At 43.2% G+C, this 26,985-nt stretch overlaps 1 protein-coding gene across 3 annotated transcripts in view; it reads right to left on the minus strand.

The window, feature by feature from the left end:
* MSRA (methionine sulfoxide reductase A) overlaps window positions 1-26,985 on the minus strand; it is a 420,629-nt gene that overhangs the window by 113,740 nt on the left and 279,904 nt on the right. For all 3 annotated transcript variants that reach the window (XM_075923252.2, XM_075923251.2, XM_089776989.1), the window contains one exon: window positions 17,235-17,341. In XM_075923252.2, coding sequence (XP_075779367.1) covers window positions 17,235-17,341 — 107 coding nt within the window. The remainder of the gene's footprint in view (window positions 1-17,234; window positions 17,342-26,985) is intronic.

Here is a 26,985-nt window from a genome sequence, read left to right on the forward strand (position 1 = left end):
GGTGATCTCTCGAAGTCCCTTCCAGTTCTAGTATTATATGATTCTAACAGCAGGTACTGAGCAGATGCACATACCCAGTACTATGACACACAACACTCTCACACACACATGGAACAGGGACTACAACATTGAGTTTTAAAGCAAACTGAAGCAGTGAACAGGAAGCCAGAACACACACACACAAGTCACAGGTTTTAATGAGGAGCTTGGGAGAAGTGGCAGGGTGGTTAATGGAAATAAGGATATAGAAGTAAAAATTACTACATCCAAGGTAGAAGCAAAACTCAAACAGCTTAATGGGACAAAACTGGCAGGTCTTCAACTTCCTGAAGGGAGGTTCCAAAGAGGATGGAGAAAGGCTGCTCATGGTAGTGATGGATGGCATAACAAGGGCTGTGTCCAGACTCAGGGGTTTTTTCGAAAAAACTTCACCTGCGTCTAGACTGCAGCCGCGTTCTTTCGAAATTAAATCGAAAGAACGCGGCTTTTCTTTCGACGGCGGTAAACCTCATTCCACGAGGAAGAACGCCTTCTTTCGAAAGTGCTCTTTCGAAAAAAGGCGTTCTTGAAAGCAAACAGGCTTTTTAGAAAGAGAGCATCCAGACTCACTGGGTGCTTTCTTTCGAAAAAGCGGCTTGCTTTTTCGAAAGTTCCGCTGCAGTCTAGACGCTCCCTTTCGAAAGAGGCTTGCAGTCTAGACATAGCCAAGGAGCAATGGTCTCAAGTTACAGTGGGGGAGGTCCAGGTTGGATATTCCCTAGGAGGGTAGTGAAGCACTGGGATGGGTTCCCTAGGGAGGTGGTGGAATCTCCATCCTTAGAGGTTTTTAAGTCTCAGCTTGACAAAGCCCTGGCTGGTTTGATTTAGTTGGGATTGGTCCTGCTTTGGGCAGGGGGCTGGACTTGATGACCTCTTGAGGTCTCTTATGGCTCAATGATTCTATGATTCTAATATTAAAAGGACTGGCATACGAAATTGCAAGCACAATAGCAAGGATTTTTAATAAACCCACCGACTCAGAGGTTGTATTCCATGACTGGATAATCGCAAACATAGTACTGTGGTGGATGGGAGAAGTACTGCCTATAAAGGATTAAACTCTAAAAATCAGAGAATCCCTGAAAAAATCCAGGAAGTGTTGGCAGGGAGCCAGGAGAACCAATGAGAAGGAAGTGTTAAGATTTGGATTGAAAAACAGGTTGCCTGCTTCAGTCTCCTTTGTGGGAGTTTTAAACCAGGAGCTGGGGTGGCGGGAGATGAACTGGCGGGAGATGAACTGAACCAGGCAGAAATATTCATGTCTAGAATTGGATGTATGGATATGTGAGTAGATAGGGAATGCTTTAGTTACATATGATCAGGTTATTTCCTTTGGTTTTTTGGTTAAACGCCTGTGTGCTGAGTCCATGTGCCTCCCCTCCTTACACTGTATTTAAAGCTGAATCCCAGAGAAGCAAATTCTCTTTGCTTGAATCTGTTTTTCCTCAGTTGTTCTATAACACCTAGCAACCAAGTCTGCTTTACTCAGTGTATCTTTTTGTTTTCTTAATAAAATCAACTTTTTATAAGACTATGATCTGATTCTTGTGTCCTGGAAGGTAACAGGAGGTCTGTGAGTGCTCGCCTAAGACTGGGAGGTCAGCTATCAGAGATTACAGTTTGCTTTTTTCAAGCTCTCTTGTGGTAAAATAGCTTTGGGTAACCCTCTGGAAGAAGTTCCCAAGTTACTCCTCCTGGGTTCAAGAAAAAAGGTGGGGGGGGGGGGTTCACTTGGATGGTGGCAGCATCCCACCCAAGGTCAGGGAATCTGTGATCTTGGGGAGTTTTTTAAATAGAAGCTTCTAAATGCAGGTATCTTTAAGGTCTCTTGTGGGCCCCTCACCTTCTACACTCGAAGTGCTAGAGTGGGAAACAGCCTTGACAAGTACCAATATTTGAGGAAGGAAAAAAACATGGCCTGGGAAACTTCAGGCTCCTTCATTTAACCGCAGCTGTATGCAAGGTCTTAGAACAAATTTTGAAGGAGAGACTAGTTACAAGCATAGAGGTACATGGCAATTGGGATTAAATACACCATTATTTAACAAAAACTGGATCATAACAGACCACCCTAAACTTTTTAGCATAACCATTTTCTAAACAAAGGAAATGCAGCCAATCTAACCGATCTGGAGCTCGATAAAGCATTTGATACACTTCTGGGCCTGCTTGCAGGTTAGGGGGGCTTTGTAGCAAAACATGAGATCAGAGGCAGTCTGAAAAGAGGCAGTTAAAAAAGTGGGGGTGATAAATGCCTTTCTGCCTTAGGTAACCTTCTGTTCTTCTCTGTGCTTTTGGTTCTTGTGCATAGTTGTTCTGAATTCAAAAAAATAAAGCAGTGGTATGTTGCAACCTTGCAGCAAGAGAATTTATGGTTTTTATCTAGTTTCCCTCTGTATGTGCAAAGAGCATAACAAAGACAGGAGTAAGAGAGAAAACAGGGGCAAGAAAAACTGATCGCGGACAATTAATGGAGAAAAAGAGAGAACAAATGGGTAGGGTAGGGAGCAAGACTGAGGCTACGTCTAGACTGCAGGCTTTTTGCACAAGAAGCTTTTATCAGAAGAGATCTTCCACAAAAACTTCTTGCGCAAGAGCACATCCACACTGCAAAAGCGCATCGAAAAAGCAATGCGCTTTCGCGAAAGAGAGCATCCAGACTGCATGGACGCGCTCTCGAAATATGGTTGTGACAATTTTCTTCCACTATTTGATCTGAGGAAGTGGGTCTGGCCCACGAGAGCTCATCATCTAATAAACCATCTTGTTAGTCTTTAAAGTGCTACATAGTCCTGTTTTTCGTTTTCTCTCAAAAGTAAGTGCTGATTGATATCCACAGAATGGCCACCTGGGCACCTGTGCTTTTTCCTCTTTTTGTGCAAAAAGCCCTCTTCCCCATCCACACACAACTTTTTGCAAAAGAGCTCTTTCACAAAAAGGTGTTCTTCCTTGTAGAATTTTTTTGTGCAAAAACGTGCGTGAAGTGTGGGCGTGCCGCGAGTTTTTCCAAAAATACCCTCTGTAGCATAGACAAAGCCAGAGAGAGACCACTAAGAGGAAAGAGAGAGAGCTGGGCAGAATGATGTAAATCACTGATTTTAAACATTATTTAAATCAGCATGCAGAAAATTTTGATTTAAATAATCAGTTTTAATCATGTTTTGCATTTGTACTTTTTAATGATTTTCCTAAAGAAAGGTGGTTTCTCATTGATAGGAAACCATTCAAACATGTTTATTTACTACTAAAATACAATATTTACACATATTTTGGTGTTTCTTTTTTGATAACTAGAATGCTATACTGCGTCTATACTCATTTCTTTAAACAATTATACAGTTTAACTTACATTGATTGAGATTTGTATTTATTGTGATAAAAATGGTGAATGATGCAGACCAGCTGATTAGTTTTTCTTAATTTTGATTTGAGCCAAGCTGGGATAGACATTTACATTCAATTAAAAATACACAAAACAGCATTTTCAAATTGTTTATTAGTCAAATAAAACCACTTTAACTGTGCTGGATTCATGTGAAACAAAAACATGTTTTGCATTTACATTTAACCAATTTATTAAACAAAAGAAGTATTTTGTGGTGGTAACAAATTAAAGTGTTTCTGGGCATCATGTCCTTCCAAATTTTGGAACTAGGGAGATGCCACCCTTCCACACCTTGTTTTTATTCGTAGATTTAAAAAAGAAAGCAAGTTCTCCTGCTTTTTCAACTCTCAGTTTCTTTACTTGTAATAGTCATTCAGCTGAACTAGCTGAACAAATTGAAATGAAGAAAATATTCTCTCTGCACCTGCAGAAGATGTTCCCACTGCCAAAACTGGTTTAGCATTTCAGCAAACTGGTTCCAGGTGGTTGGCCTGTGACTTCCAACAGTTCAGTGATTTGACTTGCTTTAAAACTTGGCAGCAAATATTTACTGCTTACAATTGTTTTTATTAAATTTCAATGCCTGTAGTAGATTATAACCAGTATAGGCCTTAACACAGCTTGTCAGTTTCAAATTAAAGTTTCTAAACTTTTAAAAATAAACCTCTAATGTAATATTTTTTTAATTATCAATGTATTTGCTCGGAAGGTTGGACTCAGTGGAGGAAACAGAAAATCTTGGGGGGAAATGGGACAGAAAACAGGAAAACAAAATGAGAGGGAGATAAGAAGAGAGAGGAATTGATTTTCCATGTCTCTGCAATAGAAAGCAGTCATTGGAGATCAATCCTGACTCCTGCTTGATCTCATTGTTGTGTGTGACTTCAGGTATCAGTCAGCTGTTGGCTTGCACCTTACCATTTAGGTTGGCACCCCCCAAAAACACACCACAATAAATAGCTATAGTTCTAGAGCTCCAGGGACTCTAGCTAGAAGGAGCTGCTGCAGAAGCAACCAAAGCCAAGACTTTTAGGCATTCAGAGAGCTTTCTTGTTTTGACTGTTTCTCTGCCCTATGCTGATTGGCTGTTTGTGCCAACCCTCTCTCTCCTCCTTCACGGTTCCTTCACCCCAGTTTCTCTCCACACCTGCACCTTTCACCCTCCTCTCCCCTATTCTGGCCCCTTTTCCCCACCCTTTTTCTTTCCATTTAGCTTGACCCCTCCTACTAATCCCTCCTCCTCCCCCCCACCACAATATCATGGTCTCATTCTTCACTCTGCTGGTGTGTAAATACCCTTTCACCCCACCGAGTTTGCCTTTTCAACTCAGAATGTAAGCTCTTAGGGCAGGGAGTGTCTCTAACTCCAGTAACTCTCATCCTTTCCAGACACCTGTACCTCTTTCAGAAGTCTGATTTGTCTCACATACCTCAAGTTTTACCTAACTGAAAGATCACTTGCTTACAAAATCAGACATAAAAATACAAATCGAGATGTAATAAAAACTAGTTTTAAGGCCATACGTTGGTGGAACCTTTACCTTCCTATATCTCAGTCCTGAACCATTTTCTCTCATCACTACCGGTTATATAATGCTGAACTTAAACACAGCTCATTGGCAGAAGGAATGGTGTCTACCTATAAAGCACCATGCTTTACTTATGGCACTCTCAAAAAAAGCATCAATGTAATTGTTGCATTTAATTTTATAGTATTTATAGGCTTCTGACAATTGTAAACTCTGCTGTCACAAATGCACATCCTAAAGTCATGAACTAGAAGCAACTCAGGATGGTCCACGTGACTGGCCAGGCACTACAGAATACATGCCTGAACTCATCTATTGACCAATCACACATGAGGGGCATCTAGCTTCTGTCAACGTTACTGCATGTCTTAATGCTCATAATTTCACTCTCTGGGTCAATCACGGAATTCTAAATTGAAGACTAACTTCATCATCATCTGCCTAAGAGGTATAAAAGCATGACATTTCTATGATCCAGTTGCAATGCATGGAAGTGAGGTCCAGTTCATGGAGGTTGGGTCCATCAATGCTTATTTGCTAGGCTGGGTAGGAATGGTGTCCCCTAGCCTCTGTTTGTCAGGGGCTGAAAATGGAGAGGGATCCCTTGAGGATTCCCTGTTCTGTTCACCCCTTCTGGGGCATCTGGCATTGGCCACTGTCAGCAGACAGGATTCTGGGCTGGATGGACCGTTGATCTGACCCACTATGGCCCTTCTTATGTTCTTAATCTTTTCACAAGTTGAAATGTGTAAACTGCAAGGGAGGAATGAAGTTCCATCAGAAACAAATACTCTTAGGATAAGCGTATTTGATATATACGTTCATTTGTAGAAGGCCTGGTTTCTAGCCATGGAATACTGCTCTGTTCAACTGTTAGCTTGATGCAGTGGCTGGGGACATGTTTGAAAGTTAAAAGGCATCTTTGCCAACCTCAGTGACCTTCAAACGAAGCTGCTGATTGCCAAAAGAGAAGGAATGGTTTGATATTTTTCATACTCCCTAGTCCAAATGCATGATCAGCAATGAGATATAAAAGTGATGAGATATTCAGAAAAACCAAAGGGCTAAGTACGGGTCTGGCCCTTCGGTAGATGCACGGTGTGTATGCAGAGTGGAAAGGGCCAAACAGCCTGACAGCAAGGGACATCCGCAATCAGTGGAACAGAATCAGTATGCAATGCGTGCTGTTTCCAATCAAGAGATGTGGCAACTCTACCTGGGTTCCAGGGAGCTCTAAGCGACATTTTGAAATGCCTTCCAATGCACTTTCTGGGATGGTACGCCTCCCCATGGCCCTCAGTGCCTATAAGTTACCACTGTCCCTGCTGTTCCAGAGTAAAATCATCATGATAGTAAAAAGAAAATGTCTTTTCATCCACGTGTGAGTTCCCACAGTGTAGTAATGTAGGGAAGCTTATTAAGAAATGTAAATCAGATGAATGACTATATGAGCAAAAGCTTCAGGGGATAGCTGAGTTAGTCTGTTACAGAAAAAAAACAACAAATGGTCTGGTAGCACTTTATAGACTAACAAAACATGTCGATGGTGGTATGAGCTTTCGTGGGCACAGCCCACTTCTTCCGGTCATCTGAAGAAGTGGGCTGTGCCCACAAAAGCTCATGTTACCATCGACATGTTTTATTAGTCTATAAAGTGCTACCAGACCATTTGTTGTTGTTTTTTATATGAGGAAAGATACATGCAATGCTCACATGGCTGCTGGCATGATGTCAGACATGACAAAATGCCAAAAGAATCAGTGAATAAGTATAAACATCTCCCAAGGAAGCCTGGAAGTTGTCAAAATCTTCTGCATAGGATCTCAACATAAATGCAACCAACAAAGCACAAGTGTGATGTTATCCAGCCTGGATTACTCATGTTATGCAAGTTTTTATCTTTTTACTTATGAAGTCAATTCCAGCAGACTCACACAAATGGATCATGATATACTAAGTTCATCCAATTCAAGGTTTTATCCTGCTACCAGAGTCATCCAGAAATGCAGCTGAGTGTGCTATGCCATTTGCAAGTTATCGCTCTGCTGTATGGTGAACAGATATTCTGGAAGTGACGATGAAGCTGAGTTTTCTGCTGGCCACGGTAATATGAGGAGAATTGATGATTTTTCACTGTAAGACCTGTCATCTCAGGTACCGGGGAATGTGTAAACATAGGCACAAAGGGGACGTTGATACCGTAGATAAATGACAAAATTAAAACAAACAAAAAAAGGCTGCATTTCGGGGATCAAGTTCACTCATTTGGACAAAACTATTTTCAGAAGTTGAGTGATCATCACTGTTCCCTTCGGTATTGATTCAAAGATGTGACAAACATTTTCACTTGAAGTTCTAAGACTGACACCTTCTGAAGAGGAGTTATCAGATGCTTTTCATAAGAACATAAGAACGGCCATACTAGGACAAGCCAAAGGTCCATCTAGCCCAGTGTCCTGTCTGCCCGCAGTGGATAAAGCCAGGTGCCCCAGAGGGAATGAACAGAACAGGGAATCATCAAGTGATCCCTCTTCTGTCACCTATTCTCAGCTTCTGGCAAACAGGGGCTAGGGACACCATTCCTACCCATTCTAGCTAATAGCCATTGATGAACCTAACCCTCCATGAATCTATCTAGCTTTTTTGAACCCTGTTAAAGTTCTAGCCTTCACCACATCCTCTGGCAAGGAGTTCCACAGGTTGACTGTGCGCTGTGTGAAGAAAAACTTCCTTTTGTTTGTTTTAAACCTGCTGCCTATTAATTTCATTTGGTGACCCATAGCTTTTATATTGTGGGAATAAGTAAATAACTTTTCCTTATTCACTTTTTCCATACCAGTCATGATTTTATAGACCTCTATCATATCCCCCCTTAGCCTCCTCTTTCCTAAGCCGAAAAGTCCAAGTCTTTTTAATCTCTCTTCATATGGGACCCGTTCCAAACCCCTAATCATTTTTGTTGCCCTTTCCTGTACCTTTTCCAATGCTAATATATCTTTTTTCCCCCCAAACCACTGAAATTCAGAAGCCTTATTAAAATCAATCTTCTACATCAGAAGAAACCTGCAATCAGCTATCTTCTCCTATCCAAGACCAATGTGAACATACTTCTCCCAGTCACCATACACGATTTAAATCTTTAGAAGATTGTCCATGTGAACTTATACTAATAAATAAGCTCCTTGTAGCTGTCAATGATTTATCACAAATAACTGCTGAGTATAAGAAGTGTAAAACCAACAGGTGTAAATTCTTCCAAAAGAAACAGGAAGACAACAACCAATGTCACTCAAGAGTCAGTTGCTCTAGTAGACAAGTCGTGATACCGAACAACAGGGCATCTGCTGGAAGTGGTTGATGGATGCCCTTCTATCCTGAATATGGCAGAATGTAATAAAACATAAAATTCATCTCTGGGGTAATTCTATTCATTCTTATGGAAATACACCAGGGATGAATTTGGTCCAGTTTATTCCTTTTGCTGTTCAATTTGGTGAGAAATTTTAGACAGTTCATTAAAGGCTTGGTCTTCAGCCGTAGTTATCTGTCAAAATACTCCAAAACACTAGACATTTGATGAAATGCCAAGTGACATAATAATTTGACCAGTGAAAGTTTCAATCATTTACTTGGACGACTGGTTTGATGATATCTTAAAATCAAATTTTATCCTAGTCTTCTTTCTTTCATGTAATCAAAGCTATTGTGATGAGGGACTGGATACAATGCCATTTTAATCCACCCTCCGACTAAGGTAGGATGTTTCTCTTCAGTATATCTTCTTGAATACTTTGCATGTCTATCGTAGTTTTCCTGCTCTCTCAGCAATGACATTTCCACCACTTCCCTCGAGAGACTGCTCTACAGACTAATAGTTCTGGCCATTAGGAAGGCTTTTTCCTGATCTTCACTCTAAATGTTCCTTTGTATATCTTAATTCCATTACTCCTAGGGTGTGCCTAGACTACATGGCTCCATTGATAGAGCCATATAAATTAGTTTATTCGGCATAATCAAAGAAGCGGGGATTTAAATAATAATTCGTTTCACAAGGCATACCCGAGCAGTTGACAAAGGCTTCCTTTGTCGACCGCGCCACATCTAGACTGCCACGCTGTGCCGGATCAGCTGATCATCGGCACAGTGCGGCAGCCATGTTTACTTCAATGAAGCGGGGATTATTTCAATCTCCGCTTCTTTGACTAAGGTGAATAAACTCATTTACATGGCTCCGTCGACGGAGCCATGTATTCTAGACACAGCCCTAGTTATACTGTTGTTTGCTTTTATGTTCTCAAATCAACTTATGGGCTACCTTAGATTTCAGTGTGGCACTGGGCCGGCATTGCATTCCAACAAAGCCAGAGCAGTTTACAGGATCAGGAAAGACAAGGATTTCTTATTGCTGTATTTTACCTGTTGGTCATTGTGAAGAAACGGAGAGATGGCTGCTAGGCACAGCAGGGGTTAAAGGAAACCTCTGGGTTCGGCTAGCCCCACCCCCTTATGCCTGCAGCCAATGCCAGGCCTGGAGGAGGGAGCCAAGAAGGGAGCTTGGCTCAACATCAGGGGCTGACTGGTGAAGAGGCAGGAGCTATCTGTGTGCCTGCCTGAAGGCACAGGCACAACCTGTCTGCCAACACAACCACTGGAAGCAAGTCTTCCCCTGACAAGGGGAGCCCGCAGACAAGCCCCAACTGTGGGGAAACTGAACAAAGAGGTCCATGCCCCAAACTAAAAGGACTTGCATAGGGAGCAGCTTGGGGCAACGGGTCCTGAGCCTCCCTCTCATGGTTGGGAGCAAGACCCATCTTCCTTATTTACGGGTTTGAATGACCCAGGACTCTAGGCCAGGACCCGAGGGGAAAAAAGGGGTCAGGTCCCCCTACAGCACCTAACCAATGATCTAACCACTAGTCTGCCTGGCCACTGAAGACCCTATTACAGACAGGGAAAAGCAAGATGCTTCTGTGCTTGATCAAGAATTTCTTGTCTCATTGATAAAAACAATTTATTACTTCTCTGTGTGGCTTGGCTGAGGCCTGGATATTTTATTTAAACACATTTTTTTTCTTCACCTTCTCCTTATCTTAGAGCTTTCAGTCATCTCTCCAGATTGGTAACCATGGGGGGAAAAATACTGGAAGGCTTTGTCTACGCTGCCGGCTTTGCCGAAAGAGCCTATGCATATAAAGCGCAGTTTAGCATTTTGACGCACTTCAATTGCGTAATTTATTCAAGCCATTTTTGCGCCAAAACAAGCAGCGTGGCATAAGGATCATGTGCAAAACAGGGTTTTTGCGCCAAAAAAAGTCCACGCTGCTCATTTTTGCACAAAACCCCCTTGCACAAAAACAGCTTGAATAAATTATGCAAATGATGTGCAGCAAAATGCTAATCCTAAATTAAATTAAAGGAGATTACCTATCTCCTAGAACTGGAAGAGACCTTGAAAGGTCATTGAGTCCAGTCCCCTGCCTTCACAGCAGGAAAAAGTACTATCCCTGACAAATTTTTTCCTCAAATCCCTAAAGAGCCTCCACAAGGATTGAACTCACAACCCTGGGTTTAGCAGGCCAATACTCAAACCACTGAGCTAGGCCCCCTCTCCCATGCTTCATTTGCATAGGCTCTGTGGGCAAAGCCGGCAGTGCGGACATAGCCTAACGGTCTCTCCAAGGGTATGTCTACACTACCCCCCTAGTTTGAACTAGGGGGGGTAATGTAGTCATATGGAGTTGCAAATGAAGCCCGGGACGGGGTCCGACCTAGCCGGCATTTAAAAATGGCGCTGGCCGGCTTTATGCAAATGAAGCCCGGGAAATTCAAATCCTGGGCTTCATTTGCAACTCCGTATGACTACATTACCCCCCCTAGTTCGAACTAGGGAGGTAGTGTAGACATATCCCAAGACTTCTGCATTGGGCAGCATTTCTCTATATGGAGCCTCTTACGAAGTTAGCAAATCAGCTAAACATTCTTCATACGCAGAACAGGGGGCAGGAGCTTATTTTCCTCCCACCACGGCCGACATCTGTATGTCAAAGACAAACGTTTGAGACTCCAAAGCTTACAATTTAGCCTCAATTATTAGAGATGGCTCAGACATTTAAATGCATTTAGAATCTCTACCACAGTCCAAACGTGCAGGAGAAGCCCTTACATTGTTTTGCATCTGGATTTTTGTTTTGTCAGAAATTTGCTTTTATAGGAAAGCCTGTGTCGTGCTCCATGTGTCTGCACCCTGGCAACACTGTCAATCTTTGCCCTCTAAAGAAGTCCCCGAAACCTGCTTCAGTTGAGGAACTATTACATGACATATACTTCTTTGAAGTAACCCAAGCATGCCTTACCCTGTCCCTATTTCAGTCTACTGTGGTGGACTCCTGGAAGCTCACAAATCTGATGTGTGCAGCTTGGCTGAACCTAGCAAGACTGTCATTTTGAAAAAAAAAAATCGAGCTCTTTGTGCCCCCAGATCTGCATCTGGATTATTGGCTAGATAATTCATTTGACAACCAAACCCAAACTTGAAACGGTCTTGAAAATTAAATAACCCCCGGTTCAACTGTATTAAAAACAATGCAAACACCCAGCTTCAGACAACACGGATTGACGAGCTAAATCACAGCTCGTTCATCAAGCTCTGGCCCCCGTTTTCTGGTTTTATAATTACACTTACACCTTTGTTACAACTCACCGACAGTGGAACTGTACATAATACATATTACCCTTCACTGACTCCCACTGTATGCACTCAATTTCATAAACACTCAAGGATGCTTGGCCCCAATACATATTCATTCCTGGTTTCTGTATTGCCATTTCTCAGCCACCAACATCTGCAACAAGTTCCACAGCTGAAAACAGATGTGGATAATGGAGATGCAGAGATTCAGTGTGCTACCCCACTCTTGCTCCCTGGGCTAATAGGAGGAAGGGATGTTAAATTTAGCTTAATCAGCTAATCGACTAGTCGATGGAATTTCCATGGATTAGCCAATAAGTGAGGGAACCATAACGGGGTTAGCTCCTGGCCCTGGGAGCTACACCCACAGTGCACCAGCTTTTTAAATGTATTAAGAGCCGGCTCTTAAGGTCAGCCACCTCCCACTACACATTTTGCATAGCTGGATGGCATACTTTAAACTAACCTCACTGGTCTAGTATAGACCAGGATTAAGATAGCAATATGATGTATACATTTACTGTTTCATAGGTATAAGAATGGTCATTCACAGCTGTTGCAATCCTTCTTGAACAGTAGCCTGTCTTTAATGCCTCCATCAGCAGCTTCAGAGAAATGTAAGAAAACTCATAGTGAGTTGGTGGGGGACATCCCATATATAAAGGAAGTTTCTTACTAACTCCCATCAGTTAACAATTGCCTTACTCCAGAAGCAGGAGGATTTCTTTCATCAATAAAACCAAAAAAATGTCCTTCAGTGTAAGAAGATAACACATATCAGAGAGCATAATGTATACTTGATCCTACACCAGCCTAGCGGGCTGGACTAGAATCAGTGTTTCTCAACCTTTTTTTGCTCATGGCCCCCTTCTGAGCCTCGTATACCTCTGTGGCCCCCCTCATAGCCGCTGTTAGTTGGAAAAAAAGGTACATAATTTACCTAATGTTCTGTTTTTTCCATGTGGCCCCCTAGAGGTAGGGCGTGGCCCCTGGGGTGCCATATGGCCCACGGTTGAGAACCACTGGACTAGATGACCTTCCAAAGTCCCATTCAGTCCTACATTTCTACGATTCTATGGCTCCCTGAAACTATCCACTATTAATTCTTTTCAAGGTTCTCAGCTGAAAATAAAAAAGTCAGCTAACTGGCCTGAGTTCATGTTCCATTATGCTGTAAGATAACAAACAAGACAACTTCAGTTACGGTGCCGGCAAATCACCGATACCACTCACACAAACATTGATAGCACAATACATGTAGCATAGTGGAGGATGCGGTGTGCATCAGTGCATATCTTGGAAAGCCAAGTAGCATGCTACACCTTTCTCTGAATTGATAAGGCTAATGGAGATGAATCTAACATATGCAAAAGAAGCTCATACATTGTTGTTAGTGGCACGTAAATCAATATAGAAGTTTACTGTATATATTTACCTCAAAATTAAGGCAATGCAAATCAAAGGGAAAAATGGCTCCTACAAATACCGGTATGGGTCAGTGCTCTCTGAACACAAGAGGTGTACCATAACTACAGAGCTATTGTAGATGACATGACAATTGCTCTGGTAACTACGGTACATGTGTGTTGAGTAGCTGAGTAACTGACTGAACAGTCACCTTTTTTTCAAGTCACTTTCCCAGTGCAGAAACAAACTATCCATGATATCAGTTATATATTTCTGCCTAATTATATTAATATACTAATTAGATGCACTTTCCATCTAAAGCGATAGATTTCAAACAAGCAGGATTTTTATAAATTGTGCCATTAGGCAATTCTGCAAGTGGGATGGCAATCCACAGAGCATTATGTTGCATTGGTTTGTGTTGAGATTTTTCTTTCAGGTTAGTATCCACTTGGTGACACTCACAGCTTTGGGACAGCAAACACAAAGCTGGAAGTCTCCTATTGTGATATGGCTCAACTGCTGTTAGCAGAAGAGGAAAGCAAGCAAGCTACAAAAGGCACAGGTCCAAAGTAACAATAAAAAGTAGCATGCAGGTATGTATGAAGAATGACGCTTCACTAGCCACTGTACACAGAGAAAGAGAAAAACGTAGGAAGCTTCATATCTATACTTCTGTGGGTGCCACTATTACAAAAATATGTAGGCAGTTGCACACAGTTTGCATGCACAGTTCCTAAGATGCTAGTAGACTTTTGGAAATTGGTCATTTGCATTTTCAAAACAGTGATTTGCATACCAGACCGTGGCAACTGCATATTGACAGTAGTCTACTGTATGCATAATTTTGTGCATAAAATTAGTGTTTGCGCAGTTATAAAAATCAGAGCCACTACACATAGCTCAAGCGCTACGGTCTCCCATTTAGACTGGCATATATTTCTGGTTTGTTTTTTATTCCTTAATAGTTCAGCTCCCTACTGATTTAATCTCACTATTATTATATACGCTACATTTTAGAAATGTGCATTTGTCTGTCTGTGAGTCTGTTTGTACAAGAATTTCTTCTAAAAGGTCAGAGCTACGACCACCAAATTTGGTATGCAGTTTCCTCTTATCATAATTGAAAGCAAGGTCAGGGTTTGGTTCTGTCAGGGCAATGGGATGTGCCTGGAATGCGACTGTTTCTCATCAAAGGGAAAGGAAGAGGTGTGATAGCAGGGACAGTTATACTCACGAATGACCACAGGGAGGCAGAAAGCACCCCAGCCCTGAGGAGCAGCTGCTAACTATGCTGCGTGACCCCCGCCACTCCAGCCTGACCCAGGGGAGGAGCCATTGACTGTGCCACACAGCCCCCATCACCCTAAGCTGACTCTGGGGAGAAGCTGCTGTTATGGTTTTAAGAAGTGCATGGGATGTTTTTAGGGGAAAAGGCAATACACCCCGTTTATTAAGAATAAAATAGTAAAGTAGCTTGCATATGCTCACATAGACACACACACACACTTGTTGATGTTATAGTTAACAGACTAGGGTCTGGATTGCTCTGGTAGCCAGAAAGATTGATCACGAGTAGGGAAGAGCATGGCTCTATTGTTCCAGACTGATGCTCCAGGATCTCGGCAAGATGTGCCCTTAAATAACCTTTTCCTTCAGATTAATGGCTGCATATTTAATCCATCACTTTCCTTCATTACAACTGAGCTTCCCTGAGAGAACAAAATATGTTCTTCCTCGCACACGGTGTCTAATTCCCCAAGAAGGGGGGCGTGCACTAAAGAAATCCTTTGTTCCAAAGGGATTTTTCAGCACTCATATTTGTTTCCCTTTTTGGTGAAGGCATGTGTCAAAATGTGCAGCGTGGGGAAGAGGAGGGTGCAGACTCCACCGGCCAACTTCTCCCCAGGGCCGGCTGCACAGCTTCTCCTTGGGGCTAGCCTGAGGCGAGCAGGGATTGTGCAGCTCAGCTGGTGGATGCTCACCAAGGCAAGCCAGGGTGGCGTGGGCCGTGCTGCTGGCCAGTGGCTGTTACCCAGGGCTAAGGTGCTTGCTGGTCCCCCTGTGGTCATTCGTGAGTATAACTGTCCCTGCTATCACTCCCCTTCCTTTCCATTTGATGGGAAACAATCGTATTCCACACACATTCCATTGTCCTGATACAGGCTAACCCTGATCTTGGTTTAAGTTAGGATAAGAGGAAGCTGCCTACCAAATTTGGTGGTCCTAGCTCTTATTGTTTAGGAGCTGTTCTTGAACAAATGGACAGACAGACAGATGGGCACAGAGACAGACAGATGCACAAACTTTCTTAGATATCTGGCTGATCTGCACCATGGCACTAAGTCATATTATCTGTAATTGTCCATTATAGGACATTTTACGCCCTCTTCTGTGACCTTTGGTACTGGCCACCACCAAAGACCAGATATTGCACTGGCAAGACCTCTATGCTGATTTGGTAGCAATTTCTGCATTTCTACATCACTAGAAGCTGGATGCTCTGGACAGAGATGTTGAGTGATGTTCTCTAGGCTGTCACAGTGGAGAAATACTGGAGGGAGGAAAACTGGAGAGAGAACCCTAAAACATTATCATCATTCTACAGTGATACTTTGTACCATCAACTGCAACAGTTGGATTGTGAACTTAGCTTCCATAGCAGGACACAAGTTAGGACAACTGTTCCCCATAAAATATACACAGTCATCAACATTTCAAAAAAATCTGGATCTTGAAAGTAAAACATTGTCAGACTCTTCACATCCAAAGCTGTAATGCTATTTAGAACCTTTGATGTGGCAACAGTAAAAAAAAATGGAGCATTAGTTCATGACTGACATGATGAAAGTTTACAAATTAAAAATTGAATAGTTGGACAATGCACATGTCAATAACCTGGCAGGATCTCGCAACATGGATGTAGACACTTAGGGTACGTCTACACTACATGCCTCTGTCGGCAGAGGCATGTAGATTTGTTTATTCAGCAAAGGTAAATGAAGCCGCGATTTAAATGATCGCGGCTTCATTTACATTTACATGGCTGCCGCGCTGAGCCAACAAAGAGCTGATCAGCTGTTTGTCGGCTCGCCGCTAGTCTGGACGTTCCCCCTGTCGACATCAAAGCCCTTTGTCGGCAGCCCCGGTAAACCTCATTCCACGAGGAATAACGGGGCTGCCGACAAAGGGCTTTGATGTCGACAGGAGGAACGTCCAGACTAGCGGCGAGCCGACAAACAGCTGATCAGCTGTTTGTTGGCTCAGCGCAGCAGCCATGTAAATGTAAATGAAGCCGCGATCATTTAAACTGCGGCTTCATTTACCTTTGCCTACAACCCTAATCTACATGCCTCTGCCGACAGAGGCATGTAGTCTAGACACAGCCTTACATTAAAATGAAGCTGGAGAATTAGCTTACATTCTCCAGGAGTGTCCCTTTAATCATTTTATGATTGTGCAAAGCAGTTTCTTCTAAGTTATAATAAATATTTTGTCCATCTGAGTCCTACAGGATCGCTTATGATAGACAGAACCAGAACCCAGTGAAATTACTTCACACGTGAGTGTTCACTGGAGCTATTGAAGGTGAAAGAGTCTGTCGTTTTCTCTTGCCCCCTACCTCTCACATTAAACAAATCTTACGTTGTTTAATGTCAACACAGCAGATTTCCCTAAATCATACAATAGACTGTAAATCTCCCTCAAATCACACTAAGCAGGTATCGATTGGACTGCTGAGTACACTACAGATACATTTCAAAGACTTGAAACACGTGATTAGAGATGATCCTGAGTAGCATCGTTTTAATCTGAATCCAAATTTCTCCGAATTCCATGAGTGCTTGAATATGAGGGTTGCTTTGAACCTTTATAGGAACAGAGACCAGGTGCAAAGTTGAGATTTGGACAGTCCTAAGGTCCCTGCGTTTTGTTTCGGCACACCACATAGTCTGAATTTTAAAACTAAAACACTAGTATTTTCTACCAGAACAAGTAGCTAAAGCATTCAGCACAAAGTCATCCAGATGATTCACAAAAACGTTTATAACAATTCAAATAAACACAAGGAAAGGAACAAGAGGCAGCAAACGCCCAGAACATGAGCCAACTGTCTGTGCTCATTCCCAGTTTCGCTCCAGCTTTGATCACCCACCGGTCAATATCACATCCAAGCCAATATTACCTTTTGATAATCCTCTTTAGATTTCAGAGCAGCTTCCATCTGTTCCTGAGAGAACGTGTAGATGGCCGAGCGATATTGGGTGCCAAAGTCATTACCTTGCCGCATTCCTGGGAAGAGAGGAAGCCCAAGGAGCCATTAGGAGCATAGAATCGTAGAACTGGAAGGAACCTCTAGAGATCATCAAGACCCATCTCCTGCACCCATGGCAGGACCAAGCACTATCTGTACCACAGCCAGCTTCTTATCTACTAGGATTTCTGTGTAAAGATTCAATAGACATAATTTTAACAGATTCCGCGCATCTGGACTAGCAGGTCTCTATTTCTCCACAGTCTTTTGTATTTTTAGTTAGTCCATTCTTCTCCTGCTTAAACAGACATGAAGTGAGTCTATTTTGATATCTCCTATTAAATGGGATGTAAATTACATGTAAGCATATTATGTTTGGTAAACCACATAAGCAATCAAATACAGATGTAGAGCCTTAAAAACAGCATTGAGCAGGAGACATATTATGTGCTTGGTTCATTTTACTGTAATGAAGCTATGCCTAAAATACTTTATTTTGCATTATGCAAACACACAAATCTTTTTGGTTTTGCCAAGTGCTTTAAAATTTCCCTGAAATGAAGGATTATATGTTGCTGAAAAAAAGGTTACAATGCACTAGAAGAGGCCGGAAACCCGACTCTGTAATAGGGATGTTAGAGGTTTAATTTAATAATTGTGTAACTGCACCAAATCTTATCCGTTACACAATTATTCAATGGTCCCCGGGGGCGAGTTCATGCACTCCCGTCCCCAGTCCCGGGGAGCCCCCTGCTGCCCCACGCTGCTGCCTCTGTAGCATGGAGCTCCTGGATAGAGGCTAGCTGGCATCCCTCCTGCCCCTCCCCCCTGCACTGCAGCCTCTGATACAGAAGCAGCAGAGGGGGTGGGGGAGTGTGTGTAGTGATTTGGATTAACCGATAAGACCAGGCTTATCAGTTAATCATGTAAACGACACTACGCTAACATCCCTACCCTGTAAACTGTTCAAAAATGTTGATCATCCTCTAAAAAACTGTGAAGTGTACTTTGAGGAGTGACAGGTATACCTGGCTCATTACCTCACCTGGATGTAAAGGAGATAGGAGTGATCTCGTAAAAGAAGAAACATCCAGGATGTGGGCTAGGATGTGGGGACCCAGGCCTGGTGGGAAGGCTTGGCTGGGTTTTGTTCTGTTTGAAATTGAATTCCTCTTGGGAACAAAACCAACCACTCAGCATCCTGTCACTCAACTCGCCAACGGTATATGTTAATTGGGACCTGACTGACACACAGGAAGTTGACAGAGCGTGCCAATTAACTGAGTAGAGATATGGCCAAGGGGTAAATTGGGTGGAAGTAACCCCTCAGCAGCCATGACTATATAAGCAGACAGGAAGGAAGTGCAAGGAAGGAGACGTGGGAGCCTGAAGGGAAAAAGGAGTAGTAGGACTGGCTAGTGTACTCTTCTCCCAAAGCAAGCGGGGACGCTGGCTACCAACTGTAAATAGGATGTAACTAACACCCTAGGTAGTTGCCTGCTGAAGGGATATAATAAAGCACAGTGATGTTTAAGGAGACCAGGAGTTGTGGTGATCAGTTAGGGTATGTCTACACAGAAGGGCTAAAGCCAAAATAGGCTACGCAACTTGAGCTGTGTCAATTGCGTGGTTGAAGTCAAAATAGCTTATATCGGCTTTTGGCGCTGTCTACACAGCAGAAAGTCCGAGAAAGAGCACTCTTCCTCTGACTTCCCTCACTCCTTGTAAAATGAGGGTTACAGGAGTCAGAGTAGGAAGTCCTCCAGCTCAATGTTATTTTGACAACTGCTTGTAGTGTAGACACGGACTATGTTATTTTGGAATAATGTCAGTTATTCCGAAATAGCGCTGCTGTGTAGATGTACCTTTACTGAGGCTAGAAAGTCCTCCTGTTGAGATTTGTATTTGGACAAGTTAGGAAGGACACAGACACCAAGGTATTGGAGAAATCTCTACTGGAAAAGTAGTTTTGAAACATACATGCATTCATTTTTATGAAGAATATACAAAAAGTAAAGTACACAATTCTAAGACCCACAATATCTTACTGCCCCTGTATAAAACTATGGTATGCCCACATCTTGAATACTGTGTACGGATGTGGTCTCCTCACCTCAAAAAAGATATTTTGGCCTTGGAAAGGGTTCAGAAAAGGGCAACTAAAATGATTAGGGGTTTGGAACGGGTCCCATAGGAGGTGAGGTTAAAGAGACTGGGACTTTTCAGTTTAGAAAAGAGGAGACTGAGGGGGGATATGATAGAGGTCTATAAAATCATGAGTGGTGTAGAGAGGGCCGATAAAGAAAAGTTATTTATTAGTTCCCTAAATAGAAGAACTAGAGGACACCAAATGAAATTAATGGGTAGCAGGTTTAAAACTAATAAAAGAAAGTTCTTCTTCACACAGCGCATAGTCAACCTGTGGAACTCCTTGCCAGAGGAGGCTGTGAAGGCTAGGACTATAATAGAGTTTAAAGAGAAGCTAGATAATTTCATGGAGGTTAGGTCCATAAAAGGCTATTAGCCAGGGGATAAAATGGTGTCCTTGGCCTCTGTCTGTCAGAGGCTGGAGAGGGATGGCAGGAGACAAATCGCTTGATCATTGTCTTCGGTCCACCCTCTCTGGGGTACCTGGTGCTGGCCACTGTCGGTAGACAGGATACTGGGCTAGATGGACCTTTGGTCTGACCCAGTACGGCCGTTCTTATGTATGTTCTAATATAAGACCAAATCCCAGTGGCAGACAGTGCTTCAAGGATTTGGCTTTCAAATGCTTGCATACACAAATCCTACATACATGTTTGCAGGCTCAAGGTTTGCGTCTATCTACTAGGCTCAAAAATAATGGGCTGAATCCTGTTATCCTTTCATAGAGGCCTAGAACTCAAAGGGACCCTCCTGAACTCAAGGCAGGACTATGCATTGTCTAGCCTAGGGCTACTCAATATGCAGCCCACAGGCCGCATATGGCCTGTGGCCCATTTGTTTGCAGCCTGCGGTGTGGTTTGAGTTAATGCGGGGCTCAACACGCAGCCCACAGGTGGGAGCCAAAACAAAAAAGTAGTTGATATGATGGTTTTCGGTTGATATGCGTTTTAGTAGTTAAATTCCTAGACTGTCATTGCTCATTAAAAGTGCTTATGGGTAGAAATCGGGTCACTATTGCATTTTATTAATATCAGCAGAACTGACTTAAATGGGGCCTGTGTGTTGTGCAGTCTTGCCGTAATGTTTGCATTCATACCTATCAGTGTGAAAGAAGCTATTTGCATATATTTGCATATATAGTTGCATGTACATGAAACCACACTTAAGTTGTGGCCCTCAGCATTGTGGCCCCCGGGGCTTCCAAAATTGAGTAGCCCTAATCCAGCCCCTTCCTGACAGATGTTTGTCTAATCTGCTCTTCAACATCTCCAATGATGGGGATTCCATAACCTGCCTAGGTAATTTATTGCAGTGCTTAACCACCCTGGCAGGAAGCTTTTTCCTAATGTCCAACCTAAACCTCCCTTCCTGCAATTTTTGCCCATTGCTTCTAGTAGGTTCCTCAGAGGTTAAGGAGACTACTTTTTCTCCTTCTCTGAAACTTTTTATGTACTTGAAAATGGCTACGTCCCTTCTCAATCTTCTCTTCGCCAGACTAAACAAACCCAATCTTCCCTCACAGTCTTGTTTCCTAGACCGTTAACAATTGTGTTGCTCTTCTCTGGACTTTTTCTAATGTGTCCACATCTTTCCTGAAATGTGGTGCCCAGAACTGGACACAATCTTCCAGCTGAGACCTGAACAGCACAGAGCAGAGCAGAGCAGAGCAGACGAATGACTTCTTGTGTCTGGCTCACAACACTCCTGCTAATACATCTCCGAATGCTTATGCTTTTTATTTTCGCAACAGTGTCACCTTGTTGGTCCACTCTGACCCCTAGATCCATTTCCTTCCTAGACAGTTGCTTCCCATTCTGTATCTGTGCAATTGATTATTCCTACCTAAGCAGGGGCATAAGCATGTGTGGGCCTGGGGGAGCCATGGCCCATCCACTTAGCATCCAGATCCACCTCCCTCCAGACTTGGCTCTGCTCCCACTAGGGAATGGGGGCCTGCTCATTTCTGCCTGGTGCTCCAGCTGGACCTGGGAAGCGGGGTCAGAGACTGTTCCTCTCAGGGAACAGAGTCGGGGCTTGCAAGCCCCCATGCCTGGACCCTGCTCCCCTGCTGGGAGCACTGGCTGGGCAGAGCAGAGAAAACTCCAAACCAGCTTCCCTGCTGGAGCACTGGGCAGAGCAGGAAAAGCCCCTGCACCTTGACCCAGCTCCAAAGTGGGAGTGCCTAGTGAGCGGAGCTGGGCAAGCCCCCGATTTGCCTCCCCAGCAGGAGAGCTCAGCAGGCAGAGCAAAACAAGCCTCGACCACCAGGTGGGGGCCCAGAGAGGGTAGGAGGCACAGACCTTGGGGCGCACATTTTATGGGCTCCCCAACTTTACTGAGGCCTTTGGCCAAAGTGTCTACCTCTCCCCCAAGGGTGGCTGTAGGTGGGGGAAAGACAGCCTCATCGCTTCTACTGCCCCGTCATTACCTGCCCACCCAAAGATGGGGCCCACTCACCTGTCCCATTCTAGAAACACCACTGTTCCTAAGTAGAGAAGTTAGCATTTGTCCTTACAGAGGGTGTATCTAGACTACGCTGGATGGTCGAAAGAGGATATGCAAATTCCTTAGGAATTTGCATATCTTCTTCCGATAGCATTTTCGAAAGTGAAAGTAATTAAGACAATTTTTCGGCGATCTTCCCCCTTCGTCAAAAAGCCGCTTTTCCTTAAAAAAGGAGGTTTACACGGCTTTTCGACAAAGGGAGGGGGTTCGCCGAAAAAGCTGTGTCTTCATTACTTTCACTTTCGAAAGCTCCGCTTTTGAAAGTGCGATCAGAAGAAGCTATGCAAATTCCCGCAGAACTTGCATATTCTCTTTCAACCGTTCGGCGTATTCTAGATACTCCCAGAATGTCATCTTATTTGCTGCAGGCCATTTCTCCAGTCTGTCAAGACCATTTTGAATTCTAATCCTACCCCCCAAAGCACCAGCAACCCCTCCCAGCTTGATATAAGCAGCAGACTTTATACATATACACTCTTTGCCATTCTCTAAATCACTGAAGAAAATATTGAGCAGAATGGACTCAGAACCATTCCCTATGGGACTGGGGATGGAAAATCCCATCGAATTAATTAACCGGTTAAACGTTAAGTTTAAATGGGAGCGGACAGGCTGGAGCACACACTCCTCTTTGCAGTGGTTGGGTGCTGTTCGGCCGGGCTGGAGCACCCTTTCCCATGATGCACCAGGACTCGGCCATCCGGGGGTGGGGGCTGCTCCAGCGGGGCTAGAGCGCCCCCTGCCTGCAGCAGGCCCTGTGGGACCTGAGCAGCCCCTTGCTTGCAGCGGGTGGAGAGCTGTTCCATCACTCACCACTTAAGCATAACTGGTAAGCCTTGCTCATTAAAGATGATGACTTACTCGTTAACTGGTTAACCCTTAACATCACTAGAGGGGCCCAACTTGATAAGCCCTTCTAGCATGACTGTGAATCGTTGATAACAGTTTGCCAACAAATTATGGACCCACCATCTAAGTTCTATTCCCTTCAGTATCAAAAGCCTTACTAAGCACCCATCTACTGCTTCCTCCATCCACTGTCAAAACAGCTATTATAGGTTGAACCTCTCTCATCTGGGACTCTCTGGTCTGGCAACCTCGGATGTTACTGGACCAGAGAGCTCCTGCACCAGAGAGCCCTAGAGATGAGCCCAGCAACCAGACATGAACCCAGAGCCCTACCACCGTAGGGCATTGGACCTCGACAGCCCCAAAGCAGTGGAGTCCAGGGCTGCGGCAGTCCCAGGGCTGAGGGGACAGCAGCAGTCCTGGTGGCCCTAGGACAGCAATAGCCCCTGCAACAGCGGAGCCCCAGCAGCAGCGGAGCCCTGGTGGCAGCAAGGCTGGCAGTCCTGACAGCAGCACGGCCCCAGTGGTAGCGGGGCCAGCAGCTCCGGGGCAGGAGAGCCAGAAGCCCTGAGGCAGAGGGTTGGGGAGCTCTGCTTCCAGAAGGGGAGCCCTCTGCTGACAAAAAGCCCGATCCATCATCAGAGGGGCGGAACTGACCTCCCTTGGTCCGGCAAACTCCCTCATTCAGGACTGGTCAGGTCCCAACAGTGCCGGATCGTGGAGGTCCACCTTGTAGATTGGTTTGACACAATTTGTTCTTCACAAATCCGTGCTGACTGCTACTTTCCCCCTTATGATTTCTGAGGTGTCTGCAAGTATATTACTTAATTATTTGCCATATTATTTTTCCTGGTCCTGAAGTTAAGCTGACTGGTCCATAATTCCCCCAAATGTCCTTATTTCCCTCTTTGTGGATGGGCACTATATTTGTCCTTTTCCAGTCACCTGGAATCTCACCCATGACTCCATTACTTTTTGAAGATAATTACTAATTGCTCGGGTATCTTTTCAATCAGCTCCTTAAGTATTCAAGGATGTATTTCATCAGGCCCTTGTGACTTGAAAACATCTAACTTAAGTAATCTAAGTAAATTTTAACTTGTTCTTCCTCTATTAGCCTCTGATTCTATTTCATTTTCACTTGCATTCATTGAGTGAGATGTCCAATTACTACTAAAATTTTGATGAAAACTGAAGTAAAAGTCATTTAGCACTTCTGCCATTTCCACATTTTCTGTTATTTTCCCTCATCACTTAGTAAACTCTGAATAAAGACTTAAGGATTTGACCTAATACTAATTACTACTTATGATTAATTATTAATAAACTGCAATAAGGCTATTCATCATATATTAAAATATAATGCCACCTTAACTCTGTTATCTCTGATAAGGAACAGAACAAAGACTTTAAAAACAGTAACATTAAAAATATCAGCTATAATCTGGCTAAAACATTGCACGTTCTAACAGAGCGAGTGCCATTTTTAAAGGTTGCTTCTGGGTGGGGAAGTGATGGCTGTCAGTGATTATACAACGATTTGAAAAAGTAGTGTTTTCAGTTCTTGTTTTGTAAGTGGGGGGGGGGACAGATATAATTAATCACTTCTTTGACTGCTTAATAGTATATTCTGATAGACAGTGATTATTTTGCTTGGTTAGTTGGCAAAGTGATGTGTATGAGGTTGTTTTAGAAATATGGTGCTGGTGAAAGTGACAACATTTAGAATCAGGCATTGCAGAGACGCAGGCTGGGCAAGTTTCTTCATGCAGCCAGCGTTGCCAATGTATCTAATTCCCATGTAAATTCGTCACATGAAGAGGTCAGCACAATAAAAAATCAATGCAGTCCATGTACAAATTGATTCAGAACTGACTATGTGATTGATCACAAACAATAAGTATAACTGGGGAATTGTTACAGAAAGGACGTAGCCGTACGACATGTTACTGACCCAACTCTATTCTATAACTCTATCAATCATCTAAAACAGGTGTGGCCAACCTGAGCCTGAAAAGGAGCCACAGTTTACCAATGTACATTGCCAAAGAGCGACAGTAATTTGTCAGTAGTCCCCATCAGGTGCCTCCTCTCCTGTCTCCAGTATCTTTTGCCCACCAGCAGCCCCACCGATCAGCACCTCCTCTTACTTCCCCGCGCCTCCTGCCCACTGCAATCAGCTGTTTCATGGCACTCAGGAGGCTCTGTGGAGGAGGGAAGGAACAAGGGCTCAATATGCTTGGAGGAGGAGGTGGAGCCAGAAGTTGAGCACTGGAAAGTTCACGCCAGTAGCTGCAGCCCCAGAGTTGGTGCCTGAGCAAGGAGCCACATATTAACTTCAGAAGAGCTACTGGTGGCTCCAGAGCCACAGGTTGGCCACTCCTGATATAAAAACACACAAAATCACTAGTAAAATTTGCAGGCAACACAAACATTTGCAGAGTGGGAAATACTTGTGGGACAAGTCATTTGTACTGATCAACCTGAATTGCTTTGAACAACATGCATGTTAATAGACTCAAATGCAAGGTCCTATATCTAGGGGGGAAAAGAACGTGGGTCAAATCTATAAAACCGGGGACTGTGTCCTAGAAAGCAGTGACCCTGAAAAGGACTCAAGGGATCGCGGAATATGAGTTTCCAGTTAGGTACAGTAGCAAAGAAGGGAAATGAGTTGCTTGGATGTATACACAGATCAACAGGGGAATATCGACTCGGGTGGTGTTATTAACTATTTATACACCTTTCGTGAGACCATTAGTAGTTATACCATGTCCAGGTCAGGTATTCCCATTTCAGAAAGGATGTTTAAAACATGGAATGTGTTCAGAAAAGAGCTAGAAGAATAACTCGAGGACTAAAAGGCATGCTTTATAGTGAGAGTCTTAAGAAGCTCTATCCATTGAGTTGATCAAAGAGAAGGTTAAATAATGTCTTGATCACAATCTACAAGTATCTGCCTGGAGAACAGATTTTTGATAGCAGGCTCTTTAATCTAGCAGAAAAAGGGCATAACAAGATGCAATGGCTGGAAGCTGAAGCTAGATGAATTCAGATGAGAAATAAAGCATAATTTTTAACCACTGCAACTACAGATATGGTGTATTTTCCATTACCCAGAGTCTTTAAACCAAGAAAGGGTGTCTTCCTAAAGATATACCATAGCTCAAACAGAAGTTATGGGTTTGATGTATAAGTTACTGGTGAAGGGGTTTTGGTTTGTATTATGCACAAGGTCAGAAAAAGTGGCGTCATTGGTCCCTCCTTGCCTTCAAATCTATTAACTCAGCTTGACCTGTACTACCACCTGCTAGCCCAGACAAGGGCCTCTCCTGAACATGATCTGTCAGCAGTACTAGCAGCATTGTCATGTGACCAATTACCTATTCAATTCCAGACAAGTTATTTTCTGTTGTGATTTAAATAGATTTGTACCTAGGTCTCCAGAAGTGAGCAGCTAATGCACTAGCCAACTGTGCCTGTAGACAACATAATTCTAAGGTAGAATACGGATTCTGTGTACAGATACATATATCTCTCACGTGTCACTGCTGCTGATATTGTTATTTCTAATGTATTTTATATGTGCAACCTTTGTTGTCAAGGGAGCATCACCAATTTTTAAAGCCCTTTGGCAACTATTACTAGCTGAAATCCATTAATCCACTGAGTAACAAACGAGGCAAGAAATTCAATTTACTAAACAACTGCTGTACGATGATTGATCTTAATAATCCTGTCTTTGTTTAAAAGAAGATATACTAAATCAAAAAATGATGTGAAGTGTGTTATTTAAGTATCCCACAATGTCATCTGTGGTTAACTCTGCCCTCTTTTTCTGAGCAGAGTCTTAATTGCTTTGTCCATTATGACATTACAGCTCTCCCTCTGTCAACATAATAATAACGCACTGCGCACATATAAGAATTCAGATAGGAATTAAAAAAATATGTACAATTAATGTAATAGAAATGCTAACATGATTGGAAGAGACTTTATACTTTGTACAAAAGAGGTCTTATTTTAGCTTTTCAAACTCTTTGCCATTGATTCTAGCAACACCAATGTGTTGTGCATGTGAGTTTTAAAATTAGGTTTTGGATAAGGTAATCATAAATGTGTCAACAACACATTACAGTTGCAAAAAAATTAATTATCTTGCCCAGGCTTAATGTCAGGC

The sequence above is a fragment of the Pelodiscus sinensis genome, chromosome 3 (genome assembly GCF_052426305.1).
Source record: "Pelodiscus sinensis isolate ZL-2025 chromosome 3, ASM5242630v1, whole genome shotgun sequence".
Taxonomy (NCBI): Eukaryota; Metazoa; Chordata; order Testudines; family Trionychidae; genus Pelodiscus; species Pelodiscus sinensis.